At 37.5% G+C, this 14605-nt stretch overlaps 3 protein-coding genes across 7 annotated transcripts; all 3 read right to left on the bottom strand.

The window, feature by feature from the left end:
- Positions 1-1584: 1584 nt before the first annotated feature.
- LOC103834840 (uncharacterized WD repeat-containing protein C2A9.03) lies at positions 1585-4326 on the bottom strand. Of its 2 annotated transcripts, none has more exons than XM_009110928.3 (10): positions 4118-4326; positions 3560-3815; positions 3379-3465; positions 3154-3288; positions 2937-3047; positions 2769-2860; positions 2566-2671; positions 2406-2492; positions 1937-2320; positions 1585-1839 (listed from the first exon to the last, which is right to left on the bottom strand). In XM_009110928.3, the coding sequence occupies exons 2-10, from the start codon at positions 3803-3805 to the stop codon at positions 1819-1821; spliced, it is 1269 nt and encodes a 422-aa protein (XP_009109176.1). In that variant the 5' UTR covers positions 3806-3815; positions 4118-4326; the 3' UTR covers positions 1585-1818. The 2 variants fall into 2 exon arrangements, with proteins under 2 accessions (XP_009109176.1, XP_009109177.1); XM_009110929.3 differs by having other exon boundaries at positions 3560-3824; positions 4118-4251.
- A 308-nt stretch (positions 4327-4634) lies between these two features.
- LOC103834839 (DNA ligase 1) lies at positions 4635-9538 on the bottom strand. Of its 2 annotated transcripts, none has more exons than XM_009110927.3 (12): positions 9340-9538; positions 7777-8776; positions 7668-7701; positions 7391-7473; positions 7162-7221; positions 6977-7084; positions 6754-6834; positions 6590-6673; positions 6023-6506; positions 5745-5845; positions 5516-5546; positions 4635-5414 (listed from the first exon to the last, which is right to left on the bottom strand). In XM_009110927.3, the coding sequence occupies exons 2-12, from the start codon at positions 8722-8724 to the stop codon at positions 4894-4896; spliced, it is 2535 nt and encodes an 844-aa protein (XP_009109175.2). In that variant the 5' UTR covers positions 8725-8776; positions 9340-9538; the 3' UTR covers positions 4635-4893. The 2 variants fall into 2 exon arrangements, with proteins under 2 accessions (XP_009109175.2, XP_009109174.2); XM_009110926.3 differs by having other exon boundaries at positions 4639-5414; positions 5745-5848.
- A 311-nt stretch (positions 9539-9849) lies between these two features.
- LOC103834838 (probable WRKY transcription factor 20) lies at positions 9850-13347 on the bottom strand. Of its 3 annotated transcripts, none has more exons than XM_033277110.1 (6): positions 12914-13347; positions 11800-11949; positions 11101-11605; positions 10877-11021; positions 10626-10781; positions 9850-10526 (listed from the first exon to the last, which is right to left on the bottom strand). In XM_033277110.1, the coding sequence occupies exons 1-6, from the start codon at positions 13142-13144 to the stop codon at positions 10076-10078; spliced, it is 1638 nt and encodes a 545-aa protein (XP_033133001.1). In that variant the 5' UTR covers positions 13145-13347; the 3' UTR covers positions 9850-10075. The 3 variants fall into 3 exon arrangements, with proteins under 3 accessions (XP_033133001.1, XP_009109173.1, XP_033133002.1); XM_009110925.3 differs by having other exon boundaries at positions 11134-11605; positions 12914-13329; XM_033277111.1 differs by lacking the exon at positions 12914-13347 and adding an exon at positions 12343-12363.
- Between the last annotated feature and the right edge of the window lie 1258 nt (positions 13348-14605).

Below are 14605 nucleotides of genomic sequence, written 5' to 3'. Positions count from 1 at the left end.
GCGGGTGATCTTAGGAGTTTCTTGCTTGTAGGCTCTTAAAATATATGTATTTATATGTATATATTATATAGGTGTATTTAATTGCAGGGTTTTGAGTTTTACGGGAAACCCAACCGAAAATTTTTTACTTATGAAACTTTCGGTTGGGTTTCCCGTAAATTTTAGAACCATGTAATTACATACATATATAATATATATATATACATACATGTATTTTAATAACCTACCGACAAGAAATCCGCAATGTGATTAACTTTATTGTTGTGTTCATTTAGAAAAAAACAAAAAAAAAAACGGAAAATTTCTTTGATGCTTTACAAAATCATCAATGCTTCCGAAATTATGATTTTGATGGAGAAAGCGTTTAGTATAATGTCACTTCATAGATTCTTAATTCGTGTTATTTATATTAATATCAACAAAATTTCGGTTCAAGTTATTCCCGAACAAAACAAGAAGGTAAGAAAAAAGCCTAACTACCAAAATAAAGCGATTTAAGTCGGTGAAAACTAGACTCATGTCTACTAAGATCGGAGGGATGCAATCCCTAGTCTAACTACCAATACTTTACCGCTTGAGCTAATAGTTAAATCTAATTTGATATACATATAAAATAATGCAAATTTATAAGAACTAGAATACTATATAAAGGAAAAATATTATTAAATTGTTTTTTTGCTAGAAGCTTTGTTTAGACAAAAGCTAAGTTAAGATTGTACTTGTAATGTTTTAAGCTCCTAAATCTTGAGAAAAGATTTTTGAAAACAAACCAGCTTTTACCATCCCTCCGTTGTAGAAACCATTTATTCAAATACGAAGAACCGATGAACAAAGAGATTGAATTTATTGAGATTATGTAAAAGTTAATGGATCATAAGCCTTATTAGGTAAACCTTGTGTGAATATAAGAGCAACATTAACGAATGGATTCTTAAAAAGAGGTTACTAACACCAAACTATTATTACTTTAAAATATTATAAGTAAATAATTAAATTTTAATTAAAATGAAATAGTTCAACTAATTAGATACTAACACATGGAGAAATGAGTTTTTATAAAATATCATACAGAGACTTAATTAAAAAAAAAAAATTGACGTCGACTTAATTAAAAATTTATGGGTATTCTCTCTCCTAATTTTATATTTTTATTCTTTTTCTAAAATCATTAGAAACTATTAAAACTTTCCGTTGGAGAAGTTCCGAACTCTCTATCGGAAGTTTCAAAGGAACATGAATAAAATATAAAACATTTGGATCACTCTAATTTAAAGGTAATAAATTTTAAGTGAGAAATCCAAAAAACTTTATCTCAAAGCCCCCTAAACCTAACTATTCAAAAGTTCAGTAATCGAGATAATGTGACGCTGAACAAGCTCAAAGAAGAAGAACCACCTGCTGAACGAGTGCACATAAACCACTAGAACCATCAAGAAGGAGCATGTAAGACCACGTCATGCTTCATTATAATACAGTAAATATTGCAGCTAACGGTTATTTTGTCTCAGTTGATGCCGGAGTCTTATTTTATTGCTCTACCAACGTGACATTTCGGCTATAAGTTTGGTTTATAGAATTAAAACACAAGTCTCACTTCTTCATTTACTTTGTTGGAATACTAATACGATATAATACAATCAACTCAGAACAGTTTTTAGCACACTGCATTAACAGAATCGACATGTCATGAACTGGAAATGAGTAATCTGTTATTTGGAACGACGATTCTATAATCTACCATATATAGAACCTTCAAGGCAGAATCTATTGAAGATGTTCCAAGAACTCTCTATTGAAGATGTTCCAAGAACTCTGAGATCACAATGCAATTCCAGAAACCTGGAGAAGAAGAAGAAGAATCAACGTTTTAAACACAAGACATGCCATATGCACCAAGTTGTATGATGCTTATATGAAACTGAAACGTATTGTGTACCCTTTCTCGAGCAAACTCCATAAGACTACCATATGATCTATCATATACGCCAATGAAGAGAGACTCAGTGTCAGGACTGAAGGAGATTCCTGATATCTCCCCAAAGAAATCAATCTCTTGCTCTTTCATGTATCCTGTTTTGGTGTTGTAAATGTGGACAAAGTCTGCCGCCTCAGCCATGGCCATGTACTGACCATCGGAAGTGAACTTGATAGAACGGATGGCTCCGAGGTTTCCCTTTAATACTGCCACAGATTTAGACAGATTCCTTACGTCCCACACACGGCAGGTCTTGTCCTGGTTCCCCGTGGCAAAGGTCATTCCATCAGGATGCCAAGCTGATGCAAATGAATAGTCCAAGTGACCATATAACCTCCCCACCGTCTAGAAAACTCAAAGACACAGAGTATGAGACTCCATTGATGCTTCAGACAAAGTAAGTAGCTGCAAAAAAAGTTGAAGTACCTACCTCCCCGTTGTTGGAGTCCACCAACAAACCATCTGGGTCATCTCCAAGGATTGTTACTAGTTTCCCATCAGGACTAACCGAAGAATGCTGCCATAATTTCATATTAAACCACAAAAAAACACAATCAAATGGTGAGAAGGTAAAGGAGAAGTAAACTCACATTCACTGGCCAGGGATAATGGAAGTGCTGGACAAGCTGATAAGTTTCCATATCAAAGTTTCTGACTCCACCGTCATTACTTGAAGCCATGAAATGAAGTGCACCACTATATACAAAAGTTCATTAAGAAGTTCTTTTTTGTTTAGAGTCCATTACTAAACTGAGAAGGTCCAAACATTCAATATAGCAAGGAGAAGTGATACCTGGAGTTCCTGTGTATATTAACAGAATTAGTTATGGCGTTTTCTTCACTAGTTAAGCGGTAGCAGAAGCTCACACCAGGTCTATCAAGATGCTGGATTCAGACAAAGAAGTAAACATGAGTACATGATTTCAAAGCAGCTTCTAAGCATGAAACAGATCAAACTAACCTTGCAAATGAGTTCACCAGAAAACCCACCAGCAACAACCATCCCATCTTTTACTGCCAGACTGCTGACTTGTGTCTTTGAAAATCCTTCTAACAAACTTCCAGGATGTTCCTGAACAAAAGTTATATAAAGAAAAATAGGCTTTTGAGAAATCAAGAAAGAAGAAAGAAAAGAGAGACACAAGTTAGTAGAAACTGAAAATGAGTAAAGCTCACACCTCAGATGGGGTTACTAGACCAGCAAGATCAAGAACCTCATCCCTACTACTTGTTAAAGTAGACCAATGAGTAATAGAGTTGTTGCACATCAGGTAAACATCATGGTTAGATGTAGCCCACACCAACTCCCTCAGCTGCAAAAAGGAAAAGTAAAAAACAAAACATTCAACCAATCTTTTATATTCAGAGATGGAGAATAGATGCAGAAGTAACATTTGACAAACCTGAAAATGGAGAATAGTAGGTGTTACAGATCTAAAATTCTTCTTGAACATATAGAAAGAGCTTCCTTTCTCTGAATCTAGACAGTCCTGGTTTTCCAAATGTGCAGAATCAGAGTGAGAATACAAAGGAGAAGTTTTGTATGTGTACCAATGGATAAACATGATGTGTAACTCTTCAGACCTTCCCAGATGCCTCGCCTGAGTTTGGTATGTTTTCATAGTTTCTATAGGATTGTAGCCTACTTTTTCTGTATTCTTCTCTGGTGAGACTAAGTTTATCCCATGAGATTCCCTGAATGTCCTTTCTGTTAGGAGCATGAGAAGCAATTGTATCAGCAGAACACATAAGATTCTCAAAATCTGCTCCCAAAGTATCATCATCCTCCATATGTTCATCTTCAGCTTCTTCACCATGGTGCCCAGACATGTTTACAGGACTGAAAAGTCTCAGAATCAAAAGAGAAATCCTTGTTCAGTTCAGTTCAGTTCCAAATCTGTGGTGTCTCCAAGACGCAACACAAGGATATGGTCGTGTAGGATCCAACAAAAACCATTTTCAACAAATGATATTAGCAGAAAAAAAGTGTTAGTAGTAGTACTAGGATCAAGCAGAAACGGACTAACAAGGATCCCTTGACTTAAAGTATACCAAAGTCAAGCTCCAAAGAAAAGTCAAAAGCACGGAAGCTAACTGCAGATTCGAGTAGACTCGGTAAAGGATGGAGAACTAAAAACATACCTCGTTGACTTGATGCTTCGAAGGTGGTTTCAGGTTCTGATCTTCTTCTTCCTTTGCTTCACTAAGTTTTTCTTTCTTTTGAAACTTTCAAAGTAATTTAACTTCCAACTGTACAAGGATAAGACTAAGAAAATAGATTTGTTTGCATGAGAAAGAAAGCCCATATAAAAGCCCTTTGAGACATCTGTTTAATGGTAAACCATCACACGTGTTGTTGCATTTGCTTCTCCATACAGAGTCAAATGAATGAGAGAGGCACAGGTGAACTGAAGCCAGCAGGCACAATCTTTACTTGCACAAGCCAAGTTGCTTAAAACAGATTTGCCTTGAAAAACGTTGTCGTCTCTTTAGATCGGATGTGCCTTAGTCAAGTTTGCATATACATCTTAATATACAAATAAAAACATGAAAACAGCAAGGGAATCTAGATAATAATATTCGTTTATTACCATTGGCTTCCTCTGCTACCAGAAGAAGGGTACTGAGAAAACTGGACAATGTCTGAAAAGGGAGAGCCTTACAAATCAAACGACATCTAAGGAGGCTTTATGTTAAATTGTATAGACATACAAGCAACCTATCTTTCTTTTGGCTATGCTTCTTCCTCTTGTCTCTTACCAAAAGTAAAGTTGGTCCAGACTAAACAAAACAAGAAAGGATTACATCCACGGTTTATCTTATACATTTGCCAGATGACTGTCTACTAAGCATCATACAACAACATTTAGGCTAAGGGGGAGAGAGTCTCAGTATGTGCCATGTGATCAGAAAGGAGTTTAGGATTTCACCTCCTCACCATCAGCAGACACTCCTGCTTTCTCCTTCACTGCTTCCTCTTCTTTCTCCTTCTCACTACCAGCAGACCCTCCTGCTTTCTCCTTCACTGTTTCCTCATCTTTCTCCTTCACACTACCAGCAGACCCTCCTGCTTTCTCCTTCACTGTTTCCTCATCTTTCTCCTTCACACTACCAGCAGACCCTCCTGCTTTCTCCTTCACTGTTTCCTCTTCTTTCTCCTTCACACTACCAGCAGACCCTCCTGCTTTCTCCTTCACTGTTTCCTCTTCTTTCTCCTTCACACTACCAGCAGACCCTTCTGCTTTCTCCTTCTCTGCATCCTCTTCTTTCTCTTTCTCAGTACCAGTAGACCCTCCTGCTTTCTTCTTCTCTGCATCCTCTTCTTTCTCATCTTCTATCTTTTCTTCTTCAGCCTCTTCTGCTAATTTGGTGAGCTCACTTTGGATCATCAGCTTTATAGATAACTTTCTTGGGGTGAGATCATCTTTGAACTCCTTCCCTGAAATATAGGTGAAACAATGTGTGTTACCATACATAATCAGAATCTGACAAGATAACACTGAAGAAAATAATGATAGAGTGAAACCAATCTGTTCATACCAAGTTCTTTGATGATGTCCGTGAATGTAGCCTGTAGAAGAACAACAATGATCTTATAAGGTTATCTATATAAGTAGATAATTCACAGTTTGTATAGATATTTTACAAGAAACTCTAATCAGCCTTCAGAAAATGCAGGAATTTTTATGCAACCAAAAAGTTTGTTCTGAAGAATCCCAAGTAGTAGTTAAAACTGTCTCGAATATTAAAGGCTGAGATATGAACTCACCGTATTAAAGTCGACCCTTTTCAGTATCTTAATGATTGCATTCTTCAGCACTTTATCACTTGGCCCTTTGGTTTTTTCTTTCCCTTTTCCAGCTCCTTTAACTTCTAGCATAGGCACAAACCCACAGATTAAGATGGTGTTAAAAGACATTAGTGACAGCAATATTAGCTTTGGCTAGCTTCTGCAAACAAAGTACCCTACACTCTCCCACACATGATGTATTCTACCTAAGCAATCATCTTAGTGGAAGATAAAGAAAAAGAGGACAGTATCCAAACCTGGCTTCTCTTTTGATGCAGACTTTGAAGGGGTAGAGGTGGAGGCCTTGGTAGCTTTTTCAGACTTCTTCCTCTTAGAGGACGCCTTTGGACTTGTATCACTGTCATCATCTGTCTTCTTTCGTTTTGCTGATGATCGCTTCTGTGTAACTTTCTCGGGTGGACTGGCTTTTGCAGCGACAGACGCTTTCTTGTTCCTGGCTCTCCCTGCTGATTCTTTCTTCTCAGCTGATAGTTTAGAACCACGTTTCTTCTTCTTCTTCGGCGTTTCCTCTTCCTCAGATTCATCTTTCTCCTCGCTTTCAGAAGGCTGAGGTGCTTCATCCTCAGATTTATCGGGAATACCATTTTCATTCTCCTCCTCTTCTGCACTCTTCTGCTCCTTTTCTTGTTTTTCTTCCTCTTTCTCCTCTTCAGACTCATCTTCAGAAAGAGCTAAACTCTTTTTGGCAGCCTTTGTTCCTTCTTCAGACTTTCGTTGGCTCTGCAAAGGCAGTGGAAATAATATAGTCAGAGATGGACAGTTAAAGATAAGCAGTACTGAGACTCTAAGCTACGCATTCATACCTTTGCTGATCGTTTGGAGGATGAAGTCACAGCTGCAGGCGAGCTTTTCTTGGGAGTTCTCTTGCGTTTGGCTCCCTTACTTGACTGTATCAGCAGAATCTTTAATGAGAATGCAAGAGGCACAAGTAAATTCTAAATAAAAAATGTTTTCAACACAAAAATACCTTCTCTTTCTCACTAGCTGGAGCGTCGCCTTTCGCATGAGGTTTCTCCAAAAACTCAAACAGTTTCGTGACGATATCTTCCTGTGATGAGAAAACATGCAACAATAAGTTGACGTATTTGATTCAATGGGGAAATGAATTATCATAACTTGGTCACATGAAGCCTAACTATTCACGCAAGAAAACAATGAATCTCAAGAACAAGAGCTTAGAGATTAATGACCTTTGTTGTAGCCTTGGTAACATGTATGTCAAACATTTCGCAAAACTCCACCAGTTTGTCTTTGATACATTTATCAAACTTCTCTTTTATTTTTTCTTTTGCCTTTTCCTGCAAATACCAAAGACACAATTATACACAAGGCAAAGGTATACATAAAAATAATGTTCATGTGTGATGTTGCACACCTCATTTCCATGCCATACAAAACCTGAGAAGCTCAATATGTTTGTCTTGACCTGAGGAGCCTGTTAAAACATTAAGTAATGAGCCATACATAAACATGATTAGCAGACTTGATGCTAACAAAAGAGCTACAGAACCTGTGTTCAAACAGCTACTGATAACCCTCAAGAGTATGCATGCGATTGACAGTTTAGAATTAAGACTATTGGAGCGGAAAAATATGACACTCACCTTCCCTCTCCTCCCACCAAATAGAATGGTGTGCAGCAACTTCAGAGTCTCATCAGACTTCTTCCTAGTTACCTTGTAAGCAACTACAGAGAAACGTTCAAGTTATCTATTTCGTTTCAACTACAGATTACATGAACAAAATGGAACCAATAAAGGTATTTAAATGTTGCTTATGATTTTTAATTTTGGTTAGCAGGAAACTTTGCTTCTGAACCAGCGGAATTGCTAAACTCAACGAGAAACATTTCAAAAGAATATTGACATAGCATGAACATACCGCTGGGAATGTCTTTGAGATATGCACCTGGCCCCTGCAATATCCAAAAGATAATTATGAGCACATCTAGCAACGAAGTTCTACTCAGCTTAGGGAAGTATTGGCAAACCTTTTCGATACGGAATTCTTTGGAAGAGTCTGTATCAATCACTGCGACAAGCCTCTCAACAGATTTGCGCTCACGCACAGGGCGATCAGAGAAAGGAGTCTTTGGTTCTGAATCCTTTTTTTCTTCCTCATCCTTTGTCTTCTTGCGAATCTTTTCACCAGAACTCTTTCCTTTCCCACGCTTCTTAGAACTCTTGTTCTTCTCTTTCTCATCTTCCTTATCATCATTTGTCTCTTCTTTCTCATCTTCCTTTGCAGGTTGACTCTCCACTTGTTCATTGTCATTCTCATCCTCACTTCTTTCTTCATCTTCCACCTTTGCCTTTTCAACTTCCTTATCTTCTTCTTCTTTCCCTTCTTCAGCCAAATCCTCCTCCTTATTCTGCTCCTTGTTATTTTCATCAACAGTCTCCACCTTTTTATCTTCCTCTTCGATATCTCCTGCCTTCTCATCTTTTGTTCCGTTTGCCTTATCACCTTCATTTTTTACATCCTCCTCTGATTCTTTCCCAGCTTTATTCTGATCTGCTTCGGTAATACTCTCTTCCTTTTCATCATCTTTGGCATTGTTAGATTCCACATTTTCCTTCATCACAGTATCTTCCACAGCACCACCTCCAGAAACACCATCATCAGTTTGCTCTTTCTGTCCATTTGCATCTTCATCCATCTTGGTAGCCTCTGCTTGTCCCTCATCTTTGGTCACAGTAACGTCCTCTTCCATTTTATCAGTCCCAGCAACCTCTTCGTTACTCTTAACCACTAACTCTTCATCTTTCTTTATCTCAGCATCTATCTCCATTTTCTCTGGTTCAGCCGCCTTCTCCTCACCCTTCTTAGGCTCTTCATGTGTTTCCTTACCGCCAGCCTTCTCCTCTGATGACTTTTCAAGAGAGCTAGTATCTGTTGCGGTTGGCTCAACGGTTGCCTTTGTATCTTCTTCCCCCATTGTTAAAACAGTTGAGTAGATCTTTTTCCACTCCCCGGTGAGATATCAAAGCCTGCAAGAGAAACCAAGTTCATGATTATCAACTTTGGTGAGATAGCAGAAACCAAACGATCCCTATAAACAAATTCATCATCTTCTGAACTGAAACTACACCCAAACAGTAGCAAAAACAGAACATCAATCCCATTTTTAAAAAACTTGTTAAACGCGTTGACTTGGCATATATGCAAAAAAAAAAAAAACCAAAAAGAAACAGTGAGAGAAATCTAGTTTAGATCACATGCGTGTTCCATAATTATCTCCTATTCCTACTTTAGATCTGAACAAGAAGATCAAAAAGAATCACACACAAAGATCCTCATCTCTTTTCACTTGAATCTCTCAAAATTAGTCAAATTCGTGCATTTTGCAGGTAACGTTACAGCGTCAAACAGGAACATAAAGGCAGTAGATTCTCACAAAATCGAAATTCACAGATCAAAAGAAGCACATACGATACGAAACCCTAACTTCTCGTCTCACACAATCAAAAGAGCATGCGACTTCAAACAAAGCACGAAACACACAGTCAGCGCAACCACAGGGTTATAAAAGCACAAGACTTTGGAATCTTACCTCACTTGTCTCAACGCTAGGCACTGAGTTTACTGTACTTCTTTTCTTTTGCCTTTCTTCGGAACAGAACCAAATAGCTTTTTCTTTGTTTATGCGGAGAGAGAGAGAGAAATGAAAAGGATTCGGACGCAAAACCAAATTTTAAATACAGTTAAATGCCACGTCGGATGGATGTCTGAGGAAGCATCACCGTCCAGATCCGATGCTTTAAAGAGACTTGTTGAATGGTCTGGATTTCACCAAAGTTTGCATCTCGAGGATCGATGACGATAGATTCTTGACCAAAAAGGACAAATCATACTATCCTATATTCCTATCTAAATGGGCAAAACTTGTGTACTTGTCTGCTTCAAGACCACGCAGTGAGTAAGGTTAATGACTTTTGTCCGTAGGAACGGGTTTTGGTCTTTAACAAATTGCACATAAAATAAGAGGTGTTGAACATGTGGAAGATCATGACTTGTTCAATCTGGAGAAATCATATAACTACTTATATGCATTACCAAGACGAAGAAGAAAGAGTTTTTTTTTATAGTAGTATTATACTGATAAAAGCATTAACATCTTGTGTGTTTTTACAGCACATTCAAAACAGGTGACACACAATACAAATATTATATAGTGGGAGATAAGTATAAATCAAGATCAGCTCCTCTGCAGTGATGGAGGAATCATATAGAAACCATGTTTCATTCCATTCCTAAACCTAAGAAGAGTGTTGTTTCCTTTTTGTCTTCTAAGGACCCGTTTGTATTCTCCCTATGTTGTTATGCGGATACGGGTAAGATGAAGAATGGTTCAGGGACGAGATGTCACCGTTTTGAGTCTCGCTCTGGGTTTCTCTAGGGCCATACTGATTCATACTAGCATAGTAAGTTGATACGGGAGCTGCATGAACAAACCTGAATCCGACTCCATTTGGGTGAGTCTGGTTGACGAGTTGTTGGTTCTCGTTAGGTCCATTAGACGAGATTCCAACTCCGAGATTGAGGCTTATGGTGTCTGTTTCATCTGGTGGTCTGAACCGAGGCTGGATTTCATGATGGTTGCTGCTGCCAGACTTTGAAGTGGGAACATCGTGATTGTGTTTGCCTTCGTATGTTGTTATTACAGCTTTTGGGTCATGTGATGCCCTCTCCACGTGTTTTCTCACTGGGCATCCTGGAGCTGTGCACTTGTAATAGCTCCTGCAAGAAATGTCAGATGAAACATTATGCTCAAACCAAACAACTAGCCCCTTGAAAACAAAGACTAAACTGTTGTAGCTATCATCTTAAACTACGAACCTTGGATTTGGGTTTCCCCTGACGACCTTTTGCCCATACTTACGCCACCTATAACCATCATCAAGTATGTCAACCTCACTCAGGGTTTGAACAACAACCCTAGGCTCCCGGATAGGTTTCACTAGTGGAGTTATTTCCATGTTCCCATCCAACCTCCTGCATCATTAAAACGTAGAACAAAGTTTCCATCATCTCAAATCACGGTTCCAAAGCAAGCAAGCACCTGAATCCTTTCTTTAAATTCTAAATACCTCCGTTTTGTATATGGATCATCGTCCTCCGGGTCATCTTTGTTCCTATTTGACGCTGCAACGTCTCCACCATCGTTATTTGTAGAAGCTACCTCAGGGTTACCAGTTTGCTCAATGGCTTGAGACAAGCTGTAGACTCCCTTCTCTGTACTCAGAAATAAAAGGAGCAGATATAGTCAAGGGGAGTAAGTGCAAATCTTCTCTAAAGAATTAGATAAGGTTACCACCGTCTCGGCGAGTCATTGGAGGATACTTACCTACCCTTTCTTCTTGTGCAGCCATACCAACACCACCAGAGTTTCGGCGACCAGGTTGAGGTTTAGGATGGTCATGTGTACCCTTGTAGATAATATCGGTGATACGGCCATCATGAGACGTTTCAAATAACTTCTTCACTTCGCAGTTAGGATGTGTACATTTGTAATAGCTCCGTGGAAACTCACTCCCTTTGACATGCTTTTGACCATACTTTCTCCAGTTGTAACCATCGTCAGCCAATACCGTCGGCGGCGCACTTCCCCTGGACTCGTTTTGCGACGTCTGGACTGATTCCTCTTGATCAGATCCGGCCGGGATATCTGAGCTCGTTGGTGGCGTCTGAACAGGAGGAGTAGGCCGGCTTGGTTCACTTGAGGAAGCTGCAGCCTCAGGTGAGTGTGAGGATCCATGGCCCTGGTCTTGAAATTGTACTGGTGGCTCCCTTTTATGCTTGTCAAGCTCTGAATACACCTTGAAATCAATAAATAGATTTAGACAACTCCACCATGCAACAAAAGGCAAGGAATATAAGAACTTTCAGCTTGTGGATATAAGGTTCCTTTCTAAACAAATATCAGCCAGTGGCTGGAGTTTAGATTGTATCCAATCTATGAACAACACATACCATAATAAGCATTACAAAGAGCACTTAAGTGGAAAAATACCATATTGGAAGCAGGAGGCCTGAATTCAAATTCACTGGAGTTGTGCTCGGTGAAGGTGTTCTGATGGAATGCCCTACCTGTATAAGAACTTGAGCTAACATGCACTGGCCGGGGCTTGAACAGAGAACCAGTAGTAGGGGAAGGCTCTGGCTGAAAATTAAAGAAAGTTCACATATCAATAACATGAATAAAACATAAACAAAAGACCACAAAAAAAAAATCATTCTTTCTGATCCATTATCAAAAAAGGATGATGTTTATGTAAAACTCAAATGGAAGGACCCACTCGTCTAAAACATAACAAGCAAAACTCTTGTTCAATCAGAAGATGTACTAATAGATGCCAAAATGTAATTAAGCATATCATCACTTCACTTTGATATATGTGCATAAATGAAGCTAAAGCTCTAGATGGTGAACATGATATAAAGTACTTTTACTATCACACCGACAGAATCATTCAATATCTTAAACAAGAAAATGGAGTTCCTTATACAGCTAACAGGAAAAAAATTTAACAAAGAGGAAAAAAAAAAGCAGCACCAAACACAGGGAAGATCAACAATGTGTATATATTATATTAAAACAAGTGAGTACCAATGGAAGATGATATAAAGAAAGGGTTTATTCGAGAGAACAATGTGGACGGACACAAATGCAGAGAGTCTAGTAACGTGAAGAATCAGAATCTGAGCCAAGGCCACTTAACCTAAGGGCAAATAAATCAAAAGCACTTGTAAAAAAGAGTAAGAAACAAAAATGGAAACACAAGTCTAATGTTATTTCCTTATGGGCAAACAGGAAGCATCTTCACCAAAATTACAGAACGGACCCAACTAACAACCTCCCCCCACTAAGCACTACTACAAGAATCTTAGGAACATGAAACAATGGTCCGAATCGGAACTGAAGCAACAAGAAAACCAAACAAAGTTATCTTCTTTTTTGGATACTGAGAAAGCTGACTGAATCTAATTCCAAATTTATAAACCTAATTTCCCAAAAATGCAATCAGAAAACCTAATTTTTTCAATCGAAACCACCAAAGTGATGAGAAACGCGGAGAGCTTTCCACAAGAGAGAGAGAGAGAGAGAGTAGGTGCTACTGATTAACCTTGATGTTGGAGATGAAAACGGGAGATTCAAGAAACGACGTCGGACTCAACCCGGGAGGAATCGTGATGTTAGTAGTAGACCTCGAGATCGGAAGCATTGCCGGTGACATGAGCTTGTACCTAGCTCCTCCTCCTCCTCCGGCTGAATTGTGTCTCGCCGTTGGATCTACCGTCGCCGAGCAATCGACCTGAAGTTCCTCCCGGTCAATGTTAGCTTGAGGGGGGTCCATTTCAGGGGGAAAATCTAGAGAGGGGGAGAGAAGAGTGCAAGAAGGAAAAGGGAAGCTCAGCTATGGCGGAGGATTGAGAGTTTTAGTTCTCTTTCTCTCTCTTGTGTGTTAGTGAAGATGTTGTCAGAAAAATATTGACTTCAGACACCTCCTTACGTTTATTTATTTTGTTTTTGTCTTTAACCCCTTTTCTTTATTTTAGTTAATCAGATTTCTTTCTTTTTTTTCTTAGCAAGGCAACAAATAACGAATGTTATAGTTTCAGAAAAAAATAGATTAAACACGGTTTGTTAAGGAATTAAAAGAACTAAAACTAATTTCACTTTTTTTGTAATAGATGTTAAACTGATTCAAAAAGCATTTGTACAACATTTGTAGCTTTTGCAAATGAAAATTAAAATGAAAACATAACCGCATTCATTTTTCACTTTCACAATAATAAAATCAGATCACAAATTCTCAGAACCAAAATTATCCTAGCTTTCAGTGTTTTAAAAAAAATTCTAAACCGCTCTTTCAATTTAGTTATTTTTATTTTTTTACGTTTATTTATTTTTATAACCTCTTTTATTTTACTTAATCAGATTTCTTTTTTTTTCTTAGCATGGTAACAAATAACAAATGTTATAGTTTGAGAAAAATGAAATTAAACAGACTTTATTCGAGAATTAAAAGAACTAAAACCAATTTCACATTTGTAATGAATGTTAAATTTATTCAAAAAGCATTTGTACAACATCTGTCACTTTTGCAACTGAAAATAAGACTACAAAGATAATCGCGTTCACTTTTTACTGTCACAATAATAAGATCATATATTTTCGGAATCAGAATTATCCTAACTTTTAGTGTTTTAAAAAATTTCTAGACCGCTCTTTCGGTTCAATTGTTTTGCCTTTTTATATTTATATTTTTTTGTTTTTAACCTTCTTTGTTTTAGTTAATCAAATTTCTTTTTTTCTTAGTATGGTAACAAATAACAAATGTTATATTTTGAGAAAAAAATGAAATTAAACAGACTTTATTGAAGAATTAAAAGAACTAAAATCAACTTCACATTTTGTAATGAATGTCAAATTTATTCGAAAAAACCTTTGTACAATATCTGACACTTTTGCAAATGAAAATAAGACTGAAAACATAACTGCATTCACTTTTTAATGTCACAATAATAAGATTAGATCACACGTTCTCACTTCTCAGAACCAGAGTTATCCTAACTTTCAGTGTTTAAAAAAAAATCTAGATCGCTCTTTCAATTCAATTGTTTTTGCCTTTTAACATTTGTTTTTTTGTTTTTAACCTCATTTATTTTAGTTAATCAAGTTTCTTTTTTTTTCTTAGTAAGCTAACAAATAACAAATTTTATAGTTTGAGAAAAATTAAAATTAAATAGACTTTATTCAAGAATTAAAAGAGCCAAAACCAATTTCATATTTTGCAATGAATGTTAAATTTATG

This window comes from Brassica rapa, chromosome A08 (genome assembly GCF_000309985.2).
Source record: "Brassica rapa cultivar Chiifu-401-42 chromosome A08, CAAS_Brap_v3.01, whole genome shotgun sequence".
NCBI classification, from domain to species: Eukaryota; Viridiplantae; Streptophyta; class Magnoliopsida; order Brassicales; family Brassicaceae; genus Brassica; species Brassica rapa.
Note: the sequence above shows the minus strand (reverse complement) of the source record. Positions and strands in the feature narration are given on the sequence as shown.

What these genes read in the sequence shown, in the direction of transcription:
- LOC103834840 (XM_009110928.3), bottom strand. Translation starts at nt 3,805, where the DNA reads ATGTCTGGGCACCATGGTGAAGAAGCTGAAGATGAACATATGGAGGAT. An exon ending in CTGGTGAACTCATTTGCAAG is followed by an intron (nt 2,861 to 2,936) that starts GTTAGTTTGATC and finishes GTCTGAATCCAG; the next exon opens with CATCTTGATAGACCTGGTGT. An exon ending in TGGACTCCAACAACGGGGAG is followed by an intron (nt 2,321 to 2,405) that starts GTAGGTACTTCA and finishes TGAGTTTTCTAG; the next exon opens with ACGGTGGGGAGGTTATATGG.
- LOC103834838 (XM_033277110.1), bottom strand. Translation starts at nt 13,144, where the DNA reads ATGGACCCCCCTCAAGCTAACATTGACCGGGAGGAACTTCAGGTCGAT. An exon ending in AATGACTCGCCGAGACGGTG is followed by an intron (nt 11,022 to 11,100) that starts GTAACCTTATCT and finishes TTCTGAGTACAG; the next exon opens with AGAAGGGAGTCTACAGCTTG. An exon ending in AGGGGAAACCCAAATCCAAG is followed by an intron (nt 10,527 to 10,625) that starts GTTCGTAGTTTA and finishes CATTTCTTGCAG; the next exon opens with GAGCTATTACAAGTGCACAG.
- LOC103834839 (XM_009110926.3), bottom strand. Translation starts at nt 8,724, where the DNA reads ATGGGGGAAGAAGATACAAAGGCAACCGTTGAGCCAACCGCAACAGAT. An exon ending in CAGCTAGTGAGAAAGAGAAG is followed by an intron (nt 6,674 to 6,753) that starts GTATTTTTGTGT and finishes CTGCTGATACAG; the next exon opens with TCAAGTAAGGGAGCCAAACG. An exon ending in TGCATCAAAAGAGAAGCCAG is followed by an intron (nt 5,849 to 6,022) that starts GTTTGGATACTG and finishes TGCCTATGCTAG; the next exon opens with AAGTTAAAGGAGCTGGAAAA.